Source organism: Onychomys torridus, chromosome 10, assembly GCF_903995425.1.
Source record: "Onychomys torridus chromosome 10, mOncTor1.1, whole genome shotgun sequence".
Taxonomy (NCBI): Eukaryota; Metazoa; Chordata; class Mammalia; order Rodentia; family Cricetidae; genus Onychomys; species Onychomys torridus.
The window spans coordinates 63499383-63520160 of NC_050452.1; the positions used below are offsets into that span (position 1 = coordinate 63499383).

At 38.5% G+C, this 20778-nt stretch overlaps 2 protein-coding genes across 2 annotated transcripts in view; one reads left to right on the forward strand and one right to left on the reverse strand.

The window, feature by feature from the left end:
• Positions 1-8035, reverse strand: part of Ncapg (non-SMC condensin I complex subunit G) — a 31645-nt gene extending 23610 nt beyond the window's left edge. Inside the window, exons 1-7 of the mRNA XM_036200252.1 lie at positions 7925-8035; positions 6921-7112; positions 6341-6569; positions 4295-4440; positions 3954-4038; positions 1837-2029; positions 1058-1207 (exon numbers count right to left, since the gene is read on the reverse strand). Coding sequence (XP_036056145.1) covers positions 1058-1207; positions 1837-2029; positions 3954-4038; positions 4295-4440; positions 6341-6569; positions 6921-7112; positions 7925-8035 — 1106 coding nt within the window. The remainder of the gene's footprint in view (positions 1-1057; positions 1208-1836; positions 2030-3953; positions 4039-4294; positions 4441-6340; positions 6570-6920; positions 7113-7924) is intronic.
• Positions 8036-13896: 5861 nt separating this feature from the next.
• Dcaf16 (DDB1 and CUL4 associated factor 16) lies at positions 13897-14438 on the forward strand. Its single transcript, XM_036200344.1, is given in 4 exon segments — positions 13897-13952; positions 13954-14054; positions 14057-14188; positions 14191-14438. Coding segments are annotated over 4 exon segments (537 nt in total).
• The last annotated feature ends 6340 nt before the right edge of the window (positions 14439-20778 follow it).

The following is a 20778-nucleotide window of genomic DNA, read 5'->3' on the forward strand; positions in this document are numbered from 1 at the left end:
GAGATTTGAAAACACACACCGTAATTATTTGTTAACTTAACAATGATCAATGAGAATGAAGAAGCAAAGAATAAATTTACCTCTATATTTGAATTCTGGTAGTATTTTTTAATATAATTTTACAGTGAAATAGAAATTATATTGTCTTACTTGGGTTTCTATTATGATAAAACACCCATGACCAAAAGCAACTTGGGGAGAAAATGGTTTATTTCCTATTTCACATTACAATCCATCACTGAAAGAAGTCATGTCAAGGACTGAAACAAGGCAGGAACATAGAAGCAGGAACTGACATAGAGGCCATGGAGGAATGTTGCTTACTTGCTTGTTCCCCATGGCCTGCTCAACCTGCTTTCTTATAGAACCCAGGATCACCAGCCCAGGGATGGCACCACCCACAGTGAGCTAGGGCCATCCAAATCCATTATCAACCAAGAAAATGTACCACAGGCTTGACCACATGCCAGTCGAGTGAGAGCATTTTCCCAATTGAGGTTCCCTCTTCCAAAATGACTCTCGCTGGGGTCAAGTTGACATAACATTAGCCAGGACATAGATTAAGACAGATAATTTAGGAAAATAAAACTTTAAAGTTATATAAGTTTTTTTTTTTATTTTTAGTATGTTATTAATCAAAAAAGACTAAAACTGGACATACATCTCCACCCTATGATTCTGAAACTAGTCTATGCACCAAATCTAATTATCATGATGTTTTTATACAGCTTATAAAGAATAATTTTAAAAATTTTTATTATATATAAATATAAGATAAAATTCACGAAAAAATCAGCAAAGTTTTATCAGGGAAAGTCATACTAATCAGCTGCTAATGTTGAGTCATTGTGACAGAGACAGCAAGGCTCTGACTCTCTACACATTCAGTATACTAACCACACAACAGATTCTTCAGAAACACTCAATGAACACTCCAATTTATACCTACTTGAACACAATAGTTTTTAACTTTTTTCCAACAATGACTTTAAATAATGGGGCTATGAGACTGGCATGAGCAACATAAGTACAGTTCAAACCAAAAGAAAAAATTTACCTCAGAAAATACTCTGCATATACTACAGGCTCCGGCAAAATCTGCTCTAAAAACTCTTCACCTTCATCTCCTTTCGATTTCAAATATTCACAAAGGGTACGCCAATACAAAGCAAGTTCAGGAGTTAATGTTTCCACTGGAATCAACTTCCTTCGTTTAGAAAAGAATTAGAGAGCATTATCTTTACATGCAGTTGAAAAGCAGAACAAGAATGGAAATAGATGTAGATTTCTTTCAATTACTAAGTCTTTTAATTACTAAGTCATTAATTGACCCACCCAATAACTAATGAAAAAAAAAAAAATACTTAGACTAAGGAAAGGCAAAAGAGAAAGCTTCAAATGAGTTAACATGGGGAAAATGTATATTTGGGGATGTTTTCACAGTAAGTGTAATGTAAAAATAAAACTACAAAATGGAAGGCCACAAATGAAGTAACATCTGACAAAAAGTAATGAGTTCTGCCGGGCAGCAACCCCAGCACTCGGGAGGCAGAGCTAGGTGGATCTCTGTGAGTTCAAGGCCAGCCTGGTCTACAGAGCCGAGATCCAGGACAGGCATCAAAACTACACAGAGAAACCGTGTCTCGAAAAACCAAAAAAAAAAAAAGTAATCAGTTCTTATACCAGAGGGAAAAAAGAAAGATGTTCATTAAAGAAATGAAGAACAGATAAAAGGTACTGATGGAATTTGAAAGTACAGGGAAGGAAAATTAATTTTAATTGTAGAAGTTCAATTTAAATATCCTGTACAATTTAAATAATGAAGTTATTATATACCTGCCATCATCATTTTTACAGATTCCGACCAGCTCACTGAGAGGAGTCATTGAGAATAAGGAATTGAGAACAGAGACTGCCACATCAGAAGAATTTTCCACATCTAAGCGATGAAGCAACTCCAAGATATTGCCTTCGGTGAAGCGCAGCCAGCCTTGGAGAAGATGCTTCTGCACTGCTTGTTTCACAGCATCTGGGGAGTCATTGAAAACAGGTAAACAATGGACACTCCAGACTTTCTATCATCCTCATTTTAATTCACATTGATATTTACAATACAAATAGAGAGTATAGGTAGAACAAAGCATGCTAATGAAAAAGATGCAGTGTTACTAATCATGATGATGCTTATTCCTAATACAAATGGAAGTTCAGCAGTAAAAACTTAACTCCTATATAGCCCAATGAAAAAATTCTTTATATTGTATCCTCACTGAACATCAGGTGCTGCAAGCCACAAGAATATATTATAGAGATTCAGCTGTACATAATAAAGCTATACCTAGAAAGGTCAAGGAATCTTTTCTAGAGGGAAGCCATTTATCAGGGAATATTTGGTATTATTCAGCTTTTAATATATCAGTTGTTTTCTGCTATGAATTTCTTGTGCACTTATATACTACTAGGCCATAAGGGAAACAGTATAAGCTTCTCAAACTTACTGCTGATCTACTAGGTAACACCCCTACAGAGCCCAGGAGAAAGTAGACTGTAGGCGAATAGTTTTGTTTCTTGTGTAAATGAAGCTCAGATCATCTCTTTCCTTCAGGCCTAGTGGCATGCCAGAGCTACTGACTCAAGACAAGAGTTATTTGCATTACCAGGTGCAGTAAAGACTGAAGCAGAATTCCTGGTGCTGGAAGAGTTGTGTGGCTGAAGAGAAGAGAACAAGGCAGAGTTTCTATAGATGGTAAGGCAGACTGGCTAGGGCAGAGGAGTAAGGAGCAAGGAAAAGTTTTGCAGATAGATCTGCAGGTGGATAACGTCAGGAGAGGAGAGGAAGGGAAGATGGAAGACGAAGGAACAGAGGACGAAGCTGAGATCGAGAGCATGAGAGCTTAGTTATTATTACTAGGGCTATGCGAGGATGGAAAACGAAGGGACAGAGGAACTGAGTGTCAGATCGGAACTGAAGCTATATAGATAGAAGTTTACTAGAGAAATAAAGTAAACCGACATAAGAAACTGGGTTATATAGATTCTTTTCCCTCAGATAACCCCACGCTGGACATAGCATCTTCCCAGGACTCTGGGAAGGATTTTCTCAGGGCAGGACCCTGGGGAAATTCCCATAATCAAATATCAGAATATGCAAAACCCACTATTCCACTTGTTGACTGACTTCTGCTATTACATGAATTCTATTTGCAGTATTGAAATCACAACATCCTTTACTAAACAAACTTTATTTTTATCATTTAAGGCAGTGGTTCTCAACCTTCCTAATGCTACAACCCTGTAATAAAGTTCCTCATATTGGGGTGACCCCCACAACCACAAAATTGTTTTTACCACTACTTCGTAACTGCAATTTTGCTACTTTATGAATAGTAATGTGAATATCTGTGTTTTCCGATAGCCTGTGAAAGGGTCACTCAATTCCCCAAGGGGTTGGTACCAACAGGTTGAGAGCCGCTGGTTTGAAAGCAACCTAGTCAGTCCTCTGACAATATTCACAAACTCAAGTTTGCTCTCTTGGCACAGCAAAATTGAGACTAACCGGCTTCATGAGAGCCAAGCAATTTTAGAACATCCTTCATATAAGCAGATTCTCTAATAAAGAGGTTGAGGCATTATACAGGTCTGCTCATTCCTAATTGTTTCTAATGCACAGAACACATTTATAGAAATATTATAGAAAAACACAACAGTACTGTCTAAGAAAGATGGGATGAAAAGATTCTGTCAGACTTCTGGAAAAAACAACTACATAGAATTTAGATTAGCCTTCCCCTCCATACAGCACAGAAAGTCTACAAGAAATATCTTATTCCTTCAAAATACCAAGCACTTTACCCCAAAATATTTCATCAAATTTATGGAAATGATAGTTTTATGAAAAAGATAACTTCAAGTCTGACTTCAAGATCCAGTGTTTACAAAGATGTGTATCTTACCTGACCTGTCATTAAGACCTTGTTGAAGAAGCAGTACTCTCTGAGCAATGGACATAGCTCTCATATGGACTTTTTCAGCTAACACCTTATAAAGGTAAAAGACAGCCATTAGTCTCAAAATACTTTAGAGATGTCTCACTTATGAATACTACATTCTTCAGTAAATTAACCCAAATGTTTTGTCTGTTAATATTTTTAAATGAACAATATTCTACCTAAATTACCTATATTCTTCGAAAGTCTTAACTGGAAAAAATCATTGTTACCAAGATTTTTCCAAAAATATCACAAATTAGTTCATCTTTCAAAAACATGCCTTCTGAAGATATTTACTTATTTACCTGATAAGCCAGCTTTCTGACAGCCTCCTTTACATCCTTTGTACGTCCTACAATTTTTGGCAAAGTCTTTGCTGATGGTGCAATACAGGATAACACTGCACGTCTAACTTCTGGATTTAAATCATTTTCAATCAAAGTAACATATGCTAGAAATAAAACAATAAGTTTTAATATTAAAATTGTTTTTTAAGTCATAGAAGTGTCCACATTTTGATATTTCACTTTTGAAATAAGAGATACCATGCACTATTCTTATATATTCACTTTTAGCAAAAAAAAAAAAAAAAAAAAAAAAATTTAACAACTTTCCTTCTGAGAATAGAATTAAAAATTAATAAATATAGTGTGACTGGAGATTAAAATGAAAACAACCTTAAAAGTCAGGAGACAATTAGTAGACAATTTATTTTAAGTTGATATGGTTTTCTACAAGGATCTATTATTTTGATTTATTTTAAACTTTATTATAAAAATGTTACCCCCCCCCAAAAATCACACTCTGAAATTAACCAAACCCAAAGACTATACAACTCAATTTCTATACAAGAGTATGCCAGATATATTGGCAGTAGTATCAGACATGTTCAGTGGAACTCTGACTGCACCAGAAGTCACACTGCGTGACTAAACTCTACAATCCATTTGTCCAAGTACAATCTATAGTGTTTAACATCACAAAAATCACCTAACAGGAACACTTCTCAAATTGTAACACCATCCTTTAGCAACTCATGATGAACCTCTGCTAAATTTATTAAGATGGGTAACAATAACATATACTAGATAGGGCATCAAATTTTAAAATGTGCTGAAACTAAAGAAGGTGTGGGTCAATGCATACTTTTATGCCCCATTGCTGAGACTATTAAGAAGTAAATAGCTTTCTAGAATACGTTACCTACTCTAATAAAGTGGAAGCTATAAGTCTATGTAAACTCTACAAAACTCTTTAATCTATGCACCAAAGCCATGTATAAGAAAAATACTTGCCAGGCGGTGGTGGCGCACGCCTTTAATCCCAGCACTCGGGAGGCAGAGCCAGGTGGATCTCTGTGAGTTCAAGGCCAGCCTGGGCTACCAAGTGAGTTCCAGGAAAGGCGCAAAGCTACACAGAGAAACCCTATCTCCGAAAACCAAAAAAAAGAAAGAAAGAAAAATACTAATACTTGGGTTTTTTTGTTTGTTTGGTTGGTTTGGTGTTTCAAGACTACTGCCAGTTTATCTGGCATACTCTTATATAGGCAACTTTTTTTTTGCAAACAACTAGAGGGGCCATTAACATGCAGAATAAACACCATAAAACAAAACATTTGAATACAGCAGAAATAAAAATATACCCTCCTAAACGAATGCTTAAGTTGGGAATAATTCTGAAGGAAAAAAACACACAAAAAAAGTAACATAATGTGCAAAAGAAAAATGGCAGACAAAATTTAACACTGAAACAAACGTGTGATAGTTTAAAGTTTAGTTTTTTAGGTAAATAAGGCAATTAACCCAAAATTCACTGTAATTATTACTATCTCTGAAAGAAGGGGATACAACTGGAGTAAGAGCAAGGCAAAGTTCAAAGTTCTGATAATATTCTCGTCTTTTAAGGTGTTGGATTGATAATTCCATAACACACAGCGACATACATAATTAATAAGTAAAAGTTCAATGCTGGGTTAGGGAGATAGATCTATTGGTACAGTACTTGCTGCACAAGCATGAAGCCTGATGTTCCAACCCCCAATACCCTCATAAAAACCGGGCACAGTGGCATGCACCTATGATCTTAGTACTGGTGATAAGGAGGAAGATTCCTGGGCTTTCTAGCCAATGAGTCTCAGCAGATGAGGTCTAGATTTAATGAGATACTGTCTCAAAAAATAATGTGGAGAGCAATTGAGGAAGACATCTGACTCTAACCTCTGGCTTCCATATGAATGTACACACCTACACACACATGTACACACACACACACACACACACACACACACACACACACAAAACCCAAAAATTAACGAAGTCAATTTACTGAAATAAGATGTAGACCATACATACCATCAACTACTGGGCAGTCATCATCCTTGGGATCTTGGAGTCGAGAAAGAGCCAAAACCGCTTGTATTCTTACATTTGGAATCTTATCTTTCAATCTAATAAGCATGGCTTCATTAATTTTATCAAACAAGTCATCATCAATTTGGGCATTTTCTGGCATACTCCCAAGAAGTTTATTAATGAGTTGGCATACTCTAAATCTGACTGCACTGCTGTTTGCTCCATGAGACTATACAAAAACAAACAAAAAAATTATTCCTAGTCACATTCCATTCTTAAAGTCAATATAATCTCAACTGGTCCAAAAAAATATTTGATATATAAAAAATAAGCATATTCTTCTCTGTAGGAATATTTCACTTCAAGGCAGAAAACATTTACAACAAGCATGAGAATTTAAACAGGCAGTTAAAAAACCCAATGCTGGAGTTACCCTTTTATCTTATTGACAGTTAAGATTTCCTATAAAAGACTTATTTGCATACATTTTCTCTATCACTGATATTTCACTGTTGAAAATGACAAACACCATGGTGAAATTCTCTTCATTGTTTCCCCAAAGTACTAGTTTTCACAGTACCTTTAAAAGAAAAGTAAACAAATAATTTAAAATGCCACCATCTTCCTCTTCCTGATCAGTCTGGTGAAATGAAGTGACAAACTTGGCTGCGAAGTCAATGACCCTCTCCACAGCAGGTTCACGTTTATATACCACCATTGCGTATTTAAGGTAGTGAACAAACTGGTCCTGAAAAGCTGTTTTATCATCCATCTGAAAAACAGAAGAATCGCCTCCATAAGCTGCATTTATTCCCAACACTGACATAACACTTCTGAAAGCACCTCTAAGAAAGTACGAAGCATAAATTTGGACAATGAAAAATTCTCCATTTTTTCTTTCAACCCCTTTGGATTCTTGATGTTTTTCTTACCATATTAATGCAAAGCAAGCTTCGGCAAGCATAACTCAAAACTCAACACTGGTTTTGTACTTACTTTATTTAGGCCTTCCTAATAAGCAGCAATTTCCTTTTGGCATAACTTCCACAACCTATTCCATATCCTTAATCATGTTTACATTTACTTAACTTCTCTCGAACTTCAAAATAATTTATCTTCCTCAATTTCGCTGTCCTTGAATTCCCCACGGCTCCACTAGATGCACCATTAACGTAAATAGGAGAGGTTAGGTCCTAATGGTTTTGATATTTGGTGACATGAATTGATTTAAGCTTAGGAGTTGGTTGAAATAACTTGGTCGGATAGCCTACAATGAACTAGAGACCCCAAAGGAAAGAAGGGCGTATGAAATTCACTTTGCTGCCTGACACTGGGCTCCCGAGTCACCGCCAAACTAAAGATAACGGACCACTCCTCCGGGGAGGTGGGGTGGAGACCACTGAAGGAGACTCGGGGCGGACGTCGTCCGGAGTCACGATCACTGACAGAGGCCAGGAGACCTCGGGCAAGCCTCAGAGCACCTGACCCTCAGGTCACTCCGACGCGGGTCGCGCCAGGGCGGGAGGCTGAGCCCGGAAGCGGGCGCCGGCGAGGGAGCGCCGGCGCCGAGGCCAGGCCGCTTACCGCGCCGTACGTGCGGCTCAGAGCCACCACCAGCTTCGCCTGGTTCTGGTGTGGCTGCTGCGCCAGCTGAAAAGCCTCCTTCACAGAAAGCCGCTTCTTCACCGCCGCCATGGCGCCAGGACCAGAACTGCCCGCGGCTGGGTGCAGCTCGCAATCGGCACGAACTCAGTTCCCCTCGGCCTCCCGCAGACCCGCCCGCCAGCTCCCGGGGCGTGGTTACCGCCAGAGTTTTCAAACAACTCTCGCGGGAGGACGAGATATCCCGCGGGATTTCCGCGAGAGGCGGGACCCGGAAGCCGAGAGAGACCAAACTATTCCCGCCCCCATCTGGACTCCCGCGGCCGGTACGCAAGCGCGGAGGGTGTGGCCCGCTGTTTTCCCAGTAGGAAGAGGGCTTGCGCTGACGATTCGGCGTGGGCGTGGCCGGAAGCGGTCTGGTTCAGAGGTGGTGGCTCGTAGTGTGCAGCTGCTGCGTGTGAGGTGAGAAGGCAGAGAAGACCGCCGCAATGAGAACAAGGCCTGCTGAGAACATGGTCTCCGATCCTGCTGCCTGACGGAGGAGACATTTGAGAGAGCCACGGAGGGGGCCACGGAGGGGGTCGGGAAAGTCAAGGGTTTCTGGGGCCCGTCTGGGTGAGGGATCCTGCAGTCCTGGGCGTCGGTCGGGCATTCTGGGGACCTGGGAAGAGAAAAGCAGAGTAAATTTAGGCTGCAGCTGATGAGGATGCTCCAGCTCCCCGGGTCTGCCTTACAGACTGCATAACAACTCTTCTAAACTGAGGAGAACGCAGACTATGCAAAAGGACTTTGGGGTTCTGGTAAGACCACGCACTGGAGTTGTAAAATTATCTCAAAACGAATGCCTCAGCTTGGGCTTAAAGACACGCCTCTCCAAAATGTGAAACTCAATTGGCATATTGCCTGGTAACTTTGCAAAACTGCAGCCACCTCCTATCTATAACGTAAATCTACATTGGTGAAGTGTATCAGGAAGAGGGCTGCCCCCGACTAACTTCTCACTGGGAGACTTCATCTTTTTCTTCACCAGACTTTTATAACCCTTGCGTAATTTGTGTTACACACATTGTAGCTGTGTATAGAGTTCATGCCTCGGTCATCTGGTCTCTCTTCGTTTATTGGCAGTCCTATGTCTGTTTTGTTTTCCTTGTGATTAGTTGTATAGCAGCTTAATTCATAATTCAAAGAACTTTCCCTGCACTTCAGCACCCTCTGCGAAGACATAAGAATGGTCCGTCTTGGCAGAGAACTAGAACATTCCAAACATGGTTGGATGCCTTTTGAGTTACTACCTTCCCTTATCAGAAGAATGTACTTTTTCATTTTTACCACCCAGATTTTTACATGTATCCACATGAGTAAATGCCTGAATGAATGAATGTATCCACTGTGTTTCGTGTTTTAACAATCCAGTGTATAAATACTCATAAATGCAACTGGCTTTTTTTAGTCCATACTATTTCCTAACTTTATCCATATATGCTAATACTTACAAAAATTTATTGACTCCTTGCATGTGACAAACAGCACTCTAAACACCTTTTTCATTTAATACTTTATTTCTATCTCCTTTTAAGATGAGTAGATTGAAACACAGACAGGGTGCCATGAGATGCCATCCTAGGAATGTGCTGTAATTGTTGTGTTTCACTCCTAGTTTCTAAAAATGTGTAGGTATACAATTTGCTGTTTAAAGTGAATATGGTGGTGTTAAGTGTCTGTAATTTGAAATCAACATGTCCAACTGGAGAAAGTTAGTCCAGGTTAATCACTGGGAGCAGAACCAAGCTAAGAATGTGCATTTTGAGAACGATAGACAGGGAAAGAACGCCTAGAAAAATCAAATATACAAAATCACTAGCCATTATCATAAGTATACATTATTAAAAAGATAACTTACATTCTTCTTTTCTTATGAAGACTGCATCTCTGGGGTATTGTGTTTTAGTGCCACTTCAAATGCTTAGATTCATGTGGCTAGTGAACATACAAAACTGTGTTTACTTTGGGGATCACTAGAGAGGCTGGGGAGATGGGTAAAGTACTTGCTGGACAAGCATGAGGAACTGAATTCACATGCCCAGCATCCAAATAAAAATCAGATGTGCCCATCTTTAACCCCAGCACTTGAGGGTGGGAGAGACTGGATCCCAGGGGTTCACTGTCCAGCCAGTCTGCCAAAATAAGCTCGAGATTCACCGAGAGCCTGTCTCAAAAAAATAAGATATAATCAGTGAAATCACTGTCAGTCTCTGGACTAAACATGCATGTACCACACACAAAATAAATAAAATGTTAATAAATGAGAACCTGTGTGTATGTGTATCATTTGTTTTTAATATAAAGTAAACTGATAAACTAAGACTTAGAACATATTGATTTTTGTGGCCTTTAAGTGTTTATGTTTTAGATCTTGCTGCCTTTATTGCTTTGTTGATAAGAATGTCATATGATGTATCTTTACAGTATTTTAATCTGCCATTTCACCGTCTGTGAAATACAGGGGGTCTGGCCACTAGAGGTCAGTATGACTGTTTTGATTAGCATTATGGGGTTTAGTAATGAATGTTCATGAGTTTCCTATGTTTTCAGCATTATACTCTGAGAACTTTTCCAGTATGCTATATTAAATTCAAACAGCATAGTCTCATTATTGTAACGCTTACATAGGTCTTGTCTCTTATTCTGTGAGGAAAGGACAAATATGTATAGGAATAAATGTCATGTCTTTTACAAACTTTAGAGAATAACAAAAAACAAATAATATGTGTTGTAAAGTTATTGAACTCCAAATTTTAGATCAGTCATTTTTGAAAACTAAGTTACACATGAAAATGTTTAGGATAGATGAGGTTAATTTGTTTTGATATGGGAATATATACATGGACTATAAAAGAATAGCAATGGCAATAGTGACACCTTTAACTCTAGCACTTAGGAGGCAGAAGCAGGTGGATCTCTGTGAGTTTGAGGCCAGCCTGCTCTACAGAGTGAGTTTCAGGACAGCAATGGGATCATTGCTGTATGTACAGAATTTATGTCTTCTAATAAACTCTTTTGTTGCTTATTAAAAAATAAAGGTTGAGTTAGCCTTTTGAAGAGTACTTTGAGAAATCTTACAGATGCAGTCTATTTGAAATGCAAACAACAAAAATATAAAAGGACAGGACAATTAAAAGCCAGTCCCTCCTATCTCAATAAAATACAGATTTAAGATATATCACGAAGTATTCTTTTCAGAATGTAAACTAGGTTTGAGAGCACATTTATGTCTATTACTTAAAGATGAAGTCATAAGCATTTTGCCTTGTTTTGCTGTGGTGGCAAGTGTTCCCTTTACTCTTCTGGTCACAGAAAGTTGGAGTCTACATAATACTTGTTTATTCTGTCTCAGAGCATGGAATGTCTAACCTGTGTCTTTTCAGATACATGTTACTTGTTGGCTCCTCTGTCCTTTACATGTTTGGGTTTTGGTTTCCTAGTGTGAACTTAGTATCATTTATTTAAAAGGTTGATTAAGATTTCCAGTAGTATGCCAGACTGTTAATCATCAAGATTTTGGTCAGCCTTACTAATTGCAAAGAAGTTACTGTTCTTTCTTAGATAACCCTTACTTGATAATAACATTGTTTTCCTTCTGTTAAGTAGTGTCTAGAAGTTTGTAGGTAAAATCAACTTACCTTTATTTGATTTTCCTCGAAATTTACATTTAATGTGTTTTCCTTGTAGAAGGAGCTAATGAATGTTATACTTCCCTGACACGCTAACATCTTATACAAAATTGACCACATGTTTACTACTTCAGAGGTCACTACAAGAATCTTGACACCTAACAACTCTACTACCAGGATAGGCCCCCTAAAACATCCCAACAAACACTTCTAAAGGTAAAAAGATAAATTCTTTAATTAGAGTTTGGGGCAGGCATAAGAGATGTGCTCTTTCATAAATAATTTTGGGGGTGAAAACAAACTGGTTCAGTTGTATATTAACTTTGTTGTACCCAGGGTACCTGGGGTCTGGCTATGTCCGGCGTGGGATATTTGAGGGAAAAAAAACTACATACACTATGTTCTTAAGTCTGTTAACTTTATTCCTCTAAGACAAAATTCTATCAGTACAGCTATAGCTCCACCAGGCATTCAGGACAGGAATAACTCTAGACATACCAAGCTTTCTTTATCCAATCTACTTTATTTCTCTGGGATGAAATCCTGTCTCCATAGCTTCAGTTCTGTCCAGTTCCCTAGCTCATAGTCCTGCTAATAACTAAACTTATATGCTTCCAGCCTCATCTTCGTCCTCTGTATCCTCTTTCTCCATCTCTGCTACTTTCTACTCCTGGCACTCAGAAAACTCTACCCAAGCAAGATCTGCTTACCCGCTAAGGAACCTGTCTTCCTCTTTTCTCTCTTGCCATGCTGTTCTGTCTGGTTTCTACAGAAAAAAAATGCCTGCCCTTTCTTTTCCTGGCCAGTGGTTCTCTGCCTCCTCAGGAATGTTATTCTACCTCTCACCTTGATATGTAAAAACCTCTTTTGTTCTCAGTCAGTTGCTCCGGAGAGCGGCTAGGCCTCCAGAAACAAAGCTAAGCATCTCCTTCCAGCTTGTCTTTGCTTACTTGACCTTATCCAGGTACTGGCTCCCACAAGGAGGTTACCTAGAAGTTCAGCAGGTCTGAAAATATTTGGCCATGCAAGAATTTCATAGTAAAAGACAGATGGAATATTAAAGGCTGGATAGCACCAAATATTCTTAATAAATGGCTTGCCTTTTGACAAACCCTTGGCCAGTCAAAGTTTACCTTTAATACACAGCTGAATCTCTATAATATATTCTTGAAGCCCACAAGAATTAACTAAGGAATAAAATGGCCCAAATTCTGGGCCAGTTTTGTGGCTGTAAGAGCTATTCACAACAGCAAAATTATCCTTAGTCTGTAAGATAGAAATGGGGCCCTTTGATCCCAGCACTTCAGTGGCAGAGGCAGGTACATCTCTGAGTATGTAGTGAGTTCTAGGTCTGTCAGGGCAACATAGGGAGACTCTGTCTAGGGGGAAAAAAAGAAAGAAAGAAATAAGAAAATCTATAAGCCTTGCTCAGCATCCATTTTCTTGAAAGCCCTAAATTAGATAGTAATGTTTCTTAGTACATTTAGTGCTTAATATATCTCTAGTCTTGTTCACAGGTTGAGGCTACTGTTCAAGGTAGTCCAATAACTGAGACACCATTTCAAAGGGCATTTGAATTACCTATTCAAAACATCAGATCTTTGAACAACAGATGTATTGACAGTTTACCAGATCATAACTACTGCAAAGTATCTCCACTGGCAGACAACTAATGATCTTTAATTACCAAGTAGATATATCATCATGCCAACAAAATCAAGTACACAAAGTGTTTCTCCATTGTATCACTACCAGTTGAGACCACTGAGAACCAGCTTGCCTAGATGAGAACTCTTCTCTTCTTGAGCCAGGTGTGAAGGAAGTTCACTGGTAAATGACTAACACTTATCCACATTGAGCTGGTCCTGAGGACTAACATATCTTCCTTGTGAGTGAAGAATGCACAGCATAATCAAGGACTGCACAGTGTGGGACTGAAACATACCTTACATGTACAATGGACAAAGAGACAAATTCATGAAAAGATGTTTTTATTTCTATTTACCAGTGTTGAAGGTCTGCATTCTTCTGCCTTAAATTGTCACCTTTTTCTGGTTCTGTTCTATTTTGTTCTAAAAAAACAATGGTTTTCAACCTTCCTAATGCTGAGACCCTTTAACACAGTTCCTCATTTTGTGGTGACCCTCCCCCCACCATAAACTTATTTTCATTGCTACTTCATAACTATAAATTTGCCATTGTTATAAATCATAATGTAAATATTTTAGGAGATAGGGCTTTTCCAAAGGGGTTGCTACCCACAGCTTAAGAACCACTATTCTAATGGGTCCCAAAATTTCATCTCCTGATCACTTAACAGAGTCAGAAAGTGAGGAAGAAAGAATGATGGGATTTCTCTGAAGGAGACCCCATGATGCCCAACCTAACACCTCTTGAGAGTCTTTCCTGCCAGGTTAAAGACCTTTTAAAATATTCTAAAACTTGAAACCTTTAGATCTCAACTCTTGGTTGTGCCATGCTGAACTCTTAGAACAAAACAATCCAGTCCACAAACCTCAAGGGAAAGGTCTAAGACTCTCCCATTGTGTCCCCAAACAAGAACCAGTTCCTGAATGGCCTGTAGGGTCCTACCTTTTCAAAAGCCCCTTAAAAGTCCCAGCCAGCTCTCTAGACATCATGCTACAGGAATACTACAGTTTGCTACCAAACAGCTAATGAGAACATTGAGTAGAGCCATTTCTAAACATGGATATGTAAATCATTTCCCTGACTCTGACATTTCTTCTTGTCCCTGTGACTGCCTGACAAAGGGAGTTAAAGAAACAGCCTGCACTGAATTTTTTTACACTATTCCCTACTACTGATCTCCCCAGAAGGCAGTTAAACTCCTAACTGCTTCATGGTAACAGTAAGCATTTGCTTTGATACTAGTGTTGTTTATTTAGAAAAGGGTACAGGGAGCTGGAGACTTAGCTCATAGGTTAACGGCACTTGTTATTGCAGAGGCTCAGGTTCAATTCCCAGCAGCAACAATGTGGCTTAAAACTGTAACTCCAGTTCAGAGGATCCAACACTCTTCTGACTAACCAGACATTTGAGGAAACTCTAACATGAAAACTGAACATGAAACAGCCAAAGAATATAGGATATTCTCAGAAACATAGGAGAATATACTAGAGTTTTTCTTTTTTCTTTTTTTTTTAATATTCTGAAAAGTTGACTTTTTATTCTTGTTCCTTCTACTTTATTCTTTCACTTTCCATAGCTTGCTAAATACCTTTTTAATACAATTAAACCTTTTTGTCTCATTTTCAGTTTTGAATACATAAGAATATTTATATGTATACATAAATATGTATATACCCATCTTGCATATAAACAGGAGCATCTGACTGACATTTTTCCTCCATTCTTTTTCATTTAGCAGCGTGTTCTGGTTATCACAGCAGGGTATAGAATTATTTTTTGTGCTTATCCTGCCTTCCGTTGGATGTCTCCAACACAGCTCCAGTCTTTTCTTCAAAAATAGCTGAGCTTTTTTGCTACTACTGAGCCGCAACAAGCTTTTACAGCATGAGCACGTGTTACTAATGTGCACCATCATTCTATGTAACACTAAGAAACAAAGTCACCCCAGCAGTCAATTGGGTTGACATTGACTATAAGACAAATCTTGATTTCAGGACTGAAAATGTGTTTTGTTTTGTTTTTGAGTTACTTTCTTCTTTTTATTTTAGAGACCAGAACAACCAAGGGCAGAGAGATCTTTCTTCTGGCTAAAAAGTGATATAGCTGTGGAGAAACCACAAATTCTTTGGTATATCTCTTGTTGAGGACAGCTGTTGATTGATTATCCTCCTCTTGAATGCAGGCTGGACTTCCAACTGAATTTTTTTTTTTTTTTTAAAGTATATGAACACTCCCATTGGAGTATTACAGTATTTAAGTTCTAGGCATCCATGATAGACTCACTTAGTAAATATTGATAATAGTCTGTAGTATGAATCTTAAAGAGTCTTATTAATAAAATCAAACCCGAGGCCAGTTATTGGGGTGAATGCTGGAAGATCAGAGAAGCAGAACAAGCCACAGCTATCTCACCTTGCTAGTTCCTCAGGTGATTCTGTTTCCTCAGGCTGCAAGCTTCTGAATCCTCATCCCAATGGCTCTCAGCTGAACTGTGCTCGAAAGCCTGAATGCTTAACCAGCCGAATGCTTTACTCACTACATGCTTTTTTCTCCTTAGTTCCTGGTCCTCACACCTTATATACCTTTTTCTTTCTGCCCCCACTCCCTGGGGTTAAAGGCATGGGTCACCATGCTTAGCTGTTTCTAAAGAGGCCTTGAACTCAAGAGATCTGGCTAGCTCTGTCTCCCAAGTGCTGGGATTAAAGGTGTGTACCACCACCGCCCAACTTCTGTTATGGCTTACTCTTCCCATTTTCTAGCCACCATCTCTGGCTCTGTTCTAGTGGCTGTCTGTTCTCTGACCCCAGATATGTTTATTTCGGGGAACACACAATATTTTAGGGAACACAATACCCACCACATTTCCCGTTTTTGTCTAAAATTAAAAAAAGTTTATAACTAACACAAGAAAAATCATATCCAATAAGTATATACAATATACACAGTCAAGATTACATTAATGATGTCTAGTCCATTAACATTTGACAGATTCAGGTGAAAAACTCCATTATGTATAATGTCCAGTCCAGTAACATTTGATAAACTCAGACAAAAATTTTTCATTACTTATCCTATCTTTTCTTTTCATAATAGATTCAGTAGTCTACCTTTTGTCATTTTTATATCTTTTCCTTTTTCTTTTTAGAGTAGATTCAGTGATCTACCCATTTATCCTATTATTTCTTTGTCTTTTTTCTCAGGGCAGATTCAGTGATCTACCTCATATCTATTTTCTTTTTTTTCCTTTTCTCTCTTTAACAAAACCTCTGAATCTAATCTTCATGTTCAGCTTTTTTCCTGACCATTAACAATTAACAACTTGTAACCAATCATCATAAACAATGACGATATCCAAAACTCATTAAATGACCGAAAACCTCCCATCCCACTTTTTGGGGATGTGAGCGTCATCTTCTTAAAATTACTTCCATCTTTAGAGGATCCTGAAAAGAAAAATTTTGGGTTAATTGTCAAGTCCTGTATCATTTGTCCCACCGCTGCATAATGAGAAAGTGCAGGGCTTGTTTCAAGTCCTTGTTCAAGTAGTCTGTCAGGCTGTATCATCTCAGCCAGTCATCTCGAAATTGTCCTGAGCCGTTTGTAGTCCAGAGTCGATCTTTCCATGGTGTTAATGGCTTTACCATAGTCCATGTGGCATCATAGTCCATTGTGGAGTCCCATCATCCTTTTGAAAATTTCAAAGTCACTGTTAGGCATGATCATGGTTCCCTTTTTTTTTTTTTTTTTTTTTTTTTTTTTGTAGTTAAAAGGGAGGTTTATTTTGTGGGGTAACTTACAAATGAAGGGGTAGGTTACAGGGTCTGGCAAGGGTATAGCGCAGTCCGGCGGTGTTCTCTGGAGAACTCTGCTCGGTCTACCTCCTGCGTCCAGAGTCCGGGAACCAAGAGAGTGAGTACTTCCCGATCCTTCGTCTTCCGCTTCCTCCTCTGCCCCGCCTTGTGGGCGTGACCATTACCAAAGCCTCAGTGGGGGTTGGAACTTCCAGGCCAATGCTGGGATGGCTACCCACTACAATAGTCAATCTTCTTAGGGCTAAATAAAACTCCACTGTGTATGCATACCATATTTTCTTGATTTGCCTATTCAGCAGCAGCACACAGACTGGTGTCCTTTTTTTTTTTTTATTTTATTTTTAATCATACAGGCTTTTTTTAAACATAAAAACGTGTTATAATTCAAAAGTCCAGGGTTATTTGAAACTGGAAAATATTTTCTCTGTAGAAAATAGTAAAAATGATAACATTTCCCAGTAAGCCCTCTTAAGTCAAATAATAGCTGAATTATACATATAAATATTGATTCGATTCTGGGATACAAAAGAAACCTATCTTCATATGTTCAGAGAGCTATGTTTTACTTAAGTTGTGTGAGTGAGATTCCTAGGCATCTCCCCCTTCACTGTTTGATTTACAGCAGACATATTTCAGGGTTTATCTTTTAGGCCAACAACCAGCTCCAAAATACAGAGACTTCTTATTAGTTTTGAATGCTGGGCCTAGCTTAGGCTCATTTCTGTCTAGCTCTTTTAAATTAACCAGTTTCCTTTTATCTACCTTTTGCCTCGGGGCTTTTTACTTTTCTTTCCTTCTGTATATCTTACTTTCACTGCTTTTCATGTCTGTCTGGCTGGTGGCTGCCTATCTTCTTGCCTCAGGCATGTCCCTCTCCTTCTCTTTCTCTTCTCCAGCCTAGATTTCTCCTACTTATTCTCTCTGCCTGCCAGCCCCACCTATCCTTTCTCTGCCTAGCTATTGGACATTCAACTTTTTATTAGACCAATCAAGTGCCTTAGGCAAGCAAGGTGAAGCAAATGCAACACATTTTTATATAATTAAGCAAATACATCATAAGCAAAAGCAACACACCTTTATACAGTTAGAGTAGTAGTCTGTAGCATAAACAAATATAACGCACATATATTTGTCCAGTTAAAGTAATATTCCATGCAGGAGAGTATACTACATCCATGAAATGAGAACCAAAAAAAGAGTTATTAGAAAAATAGAACACAATTTTAGCATTCTGAACATTCTGAATCTTTTTTTTTTTTCTTGAGGCAAGGTTTCTCTGTAGCTCTGGCTGTCCTAGAATTTGCTCTGTATACCAAGTTGACCTCAAACTCATAAATCCACCTACCTCTGCCTCCCAAGTGCTGGGATGCCAGCTAGCATTCTGAATCTTAATGTAAAAAGTTGCACGAATTTCAGAAAGTAGAGCATGAAGGCAGGGATGTTATGAAAAAGAAAACTATTTCAAAATGAAATGCTCCATCTGTTTAGTGGCTTCCCAATATGATAACAGAAAGAATACTGTCTTAGGGTTTCTGTTGTTGTGATAAAACATCCTTAATGAAAAGCAAGTTGGGGAGGAAAGGGTTTATTTCATCTGAGGACTCTCATGTCACACTCTATCACTAGGGAAGTTCAGGAAGGAATTCAAGGCAGGAACTGAAGCAGAAGCCATAGAAGAACCCCATGGCTTGCTCAACCTACTTCTATAATCCAGGACCACCTTCCAGGGGTGGTACCACCCACAATAGGCTGGTCCCTCCTACACCAATCACTAATCAAGAAAACACCTGATGGAGTTGCCTGTGGGCCAGTCTTCTGGATGCATTATTTCTTCTGGATGCATCTTCTTCCCAGATGACTAGTTTGTGTCAAGTTGAGATAAAACTAAGCAGGATAGATGTGAAATGGAAAATTCCTAAAACTGGCACATAAGTCTCTTAAAGGTCTTATAAATTGCCTAGTACAACAGATGTTATTAATTTTTAGTGTATTGTTTGTCTTCAATATTTTTGGATTGCTGTGACAAAATAACATGACCAAGGCAACATTAATAACCAAAGCATTTAATTTTGGACTCATGGTTCCAGAGGGTTAGAGTCCATGGACATCACTGTAGTGAACATGGCAGCAGGCAGGCAGGAATGGCACTGCAGCACTATCAGAGAGCTTACATATGATCCACAAGCAGGAGTAGGGCAAGGAGAAAAGGGAGAGGGAGGGAGAGGAGGAGAGAGTGAGAGCACTTTCTAGCTAATTGGAAATGGTGTGGGTTTTTACACCTGCTCCAATACAGTCACACCCACTAATCCTTCCTAAACAATTCCACCAACTGGGGATCAAGTATCCAAATATATGAGAGTATGAAGACCATTCTCATTCAAACCACCACATTATTATATTCAGGCTGACAGACTTAAAGAAGCTACTAAATGATCTCAAAGGGGGAAGAAAAAAACAAGTTACACAAAAATGGCCTTTATGGACTTGAGAACAACACTGAATTCTGATAAGGCAATGAAGGTGAAGTCATTTGCTTAGGAGGAAACATTATTCCCAACCTAGAATTCTGTGCCCAGACAAAATGTCGTCAGGCAAAAAGCCGAAGTAAATGTATCATTAAGCTTGCATGGTCTTGAGTTTTTTAACTCTCATCTATTCTTCTTTAGGAGAGTAGTCTAAGCCATTGGGGGGATCATTGAACTTTTAGTGCACAGAAAAGAGCAATGAAGGAGAGTTTCAAGATAACTGTTGTGTCAAGTAAGTAGAATGGGAGTCCAAGGAGAGGTCTCTAGGAAAACTTAAAGTGAGTGCATAGAGCAAATAAAAAGAATAAGATAGGTGTTGGAACATGAAGGAAAGAGATAAGCACATGGGCAACTAAGTGACAAATTTAAAAATATTCTAAATATGTGTTTGAGACGAGTGTCCCTGCCATAAGAATAAATCTAAATGTCTATTTTTTCCAAAAGTATGATCTTTGTTTAATCGTTAGATTCTGGAAGTTTGTCATTAAAAATACAGTAAGATATTTGTTGTCGGTTTCTAGATTGGTCTTCCAGGCATCATGTTCCACAATTGCATTCAATGCTCACTTTCAATGAGATGTACACTGTAGAAGCTGTTTTCAAAAACCAAAGTTTGCAGGAGGTTGCTTTACAAAAGGAACGTTGCACCTTGCTCAAGCAAATCTTCTCTTTAACTTTCAGGAATAATGTGTAGTTGATAGCAGGAACTTCAGTAAGTTCTCATTTAAGTTTAGTTTCCATAATCAAAAGAATTAGGAATTAGCTCCCCTTTTTTGGGGGGGGGGGGAGACAGTTATAACTATGTAGCTCTGGCTGACCTAGAATTCACTATGTAGACCAGACTAGGCTGTCCTTAAAATCAGAAATCTTCTTGCTTTTGTCTCCCAAGTGTTGGATATAAAGTCATGTAACAGCATCTCTGACCCAGTAATTACATACTTTTAGAAAAACATATTTTGAAAATATATATACTTTGCACCTTCCATACTATTTTTTCTATTAAATATATAGTTAAACCTAGTGACTGGTCTACAGTACATTCCTGTGTATTTCAGATTTTTTTCTATAAATATACTTCAGGTTTTTTTCTATTCCTTTTTATATAATCTCAGAATAAATTTATTGTAAGTGACAAATGCACTATTTGTGGGAGCCCGTTTTCAGGTTCCTTGTGGCTT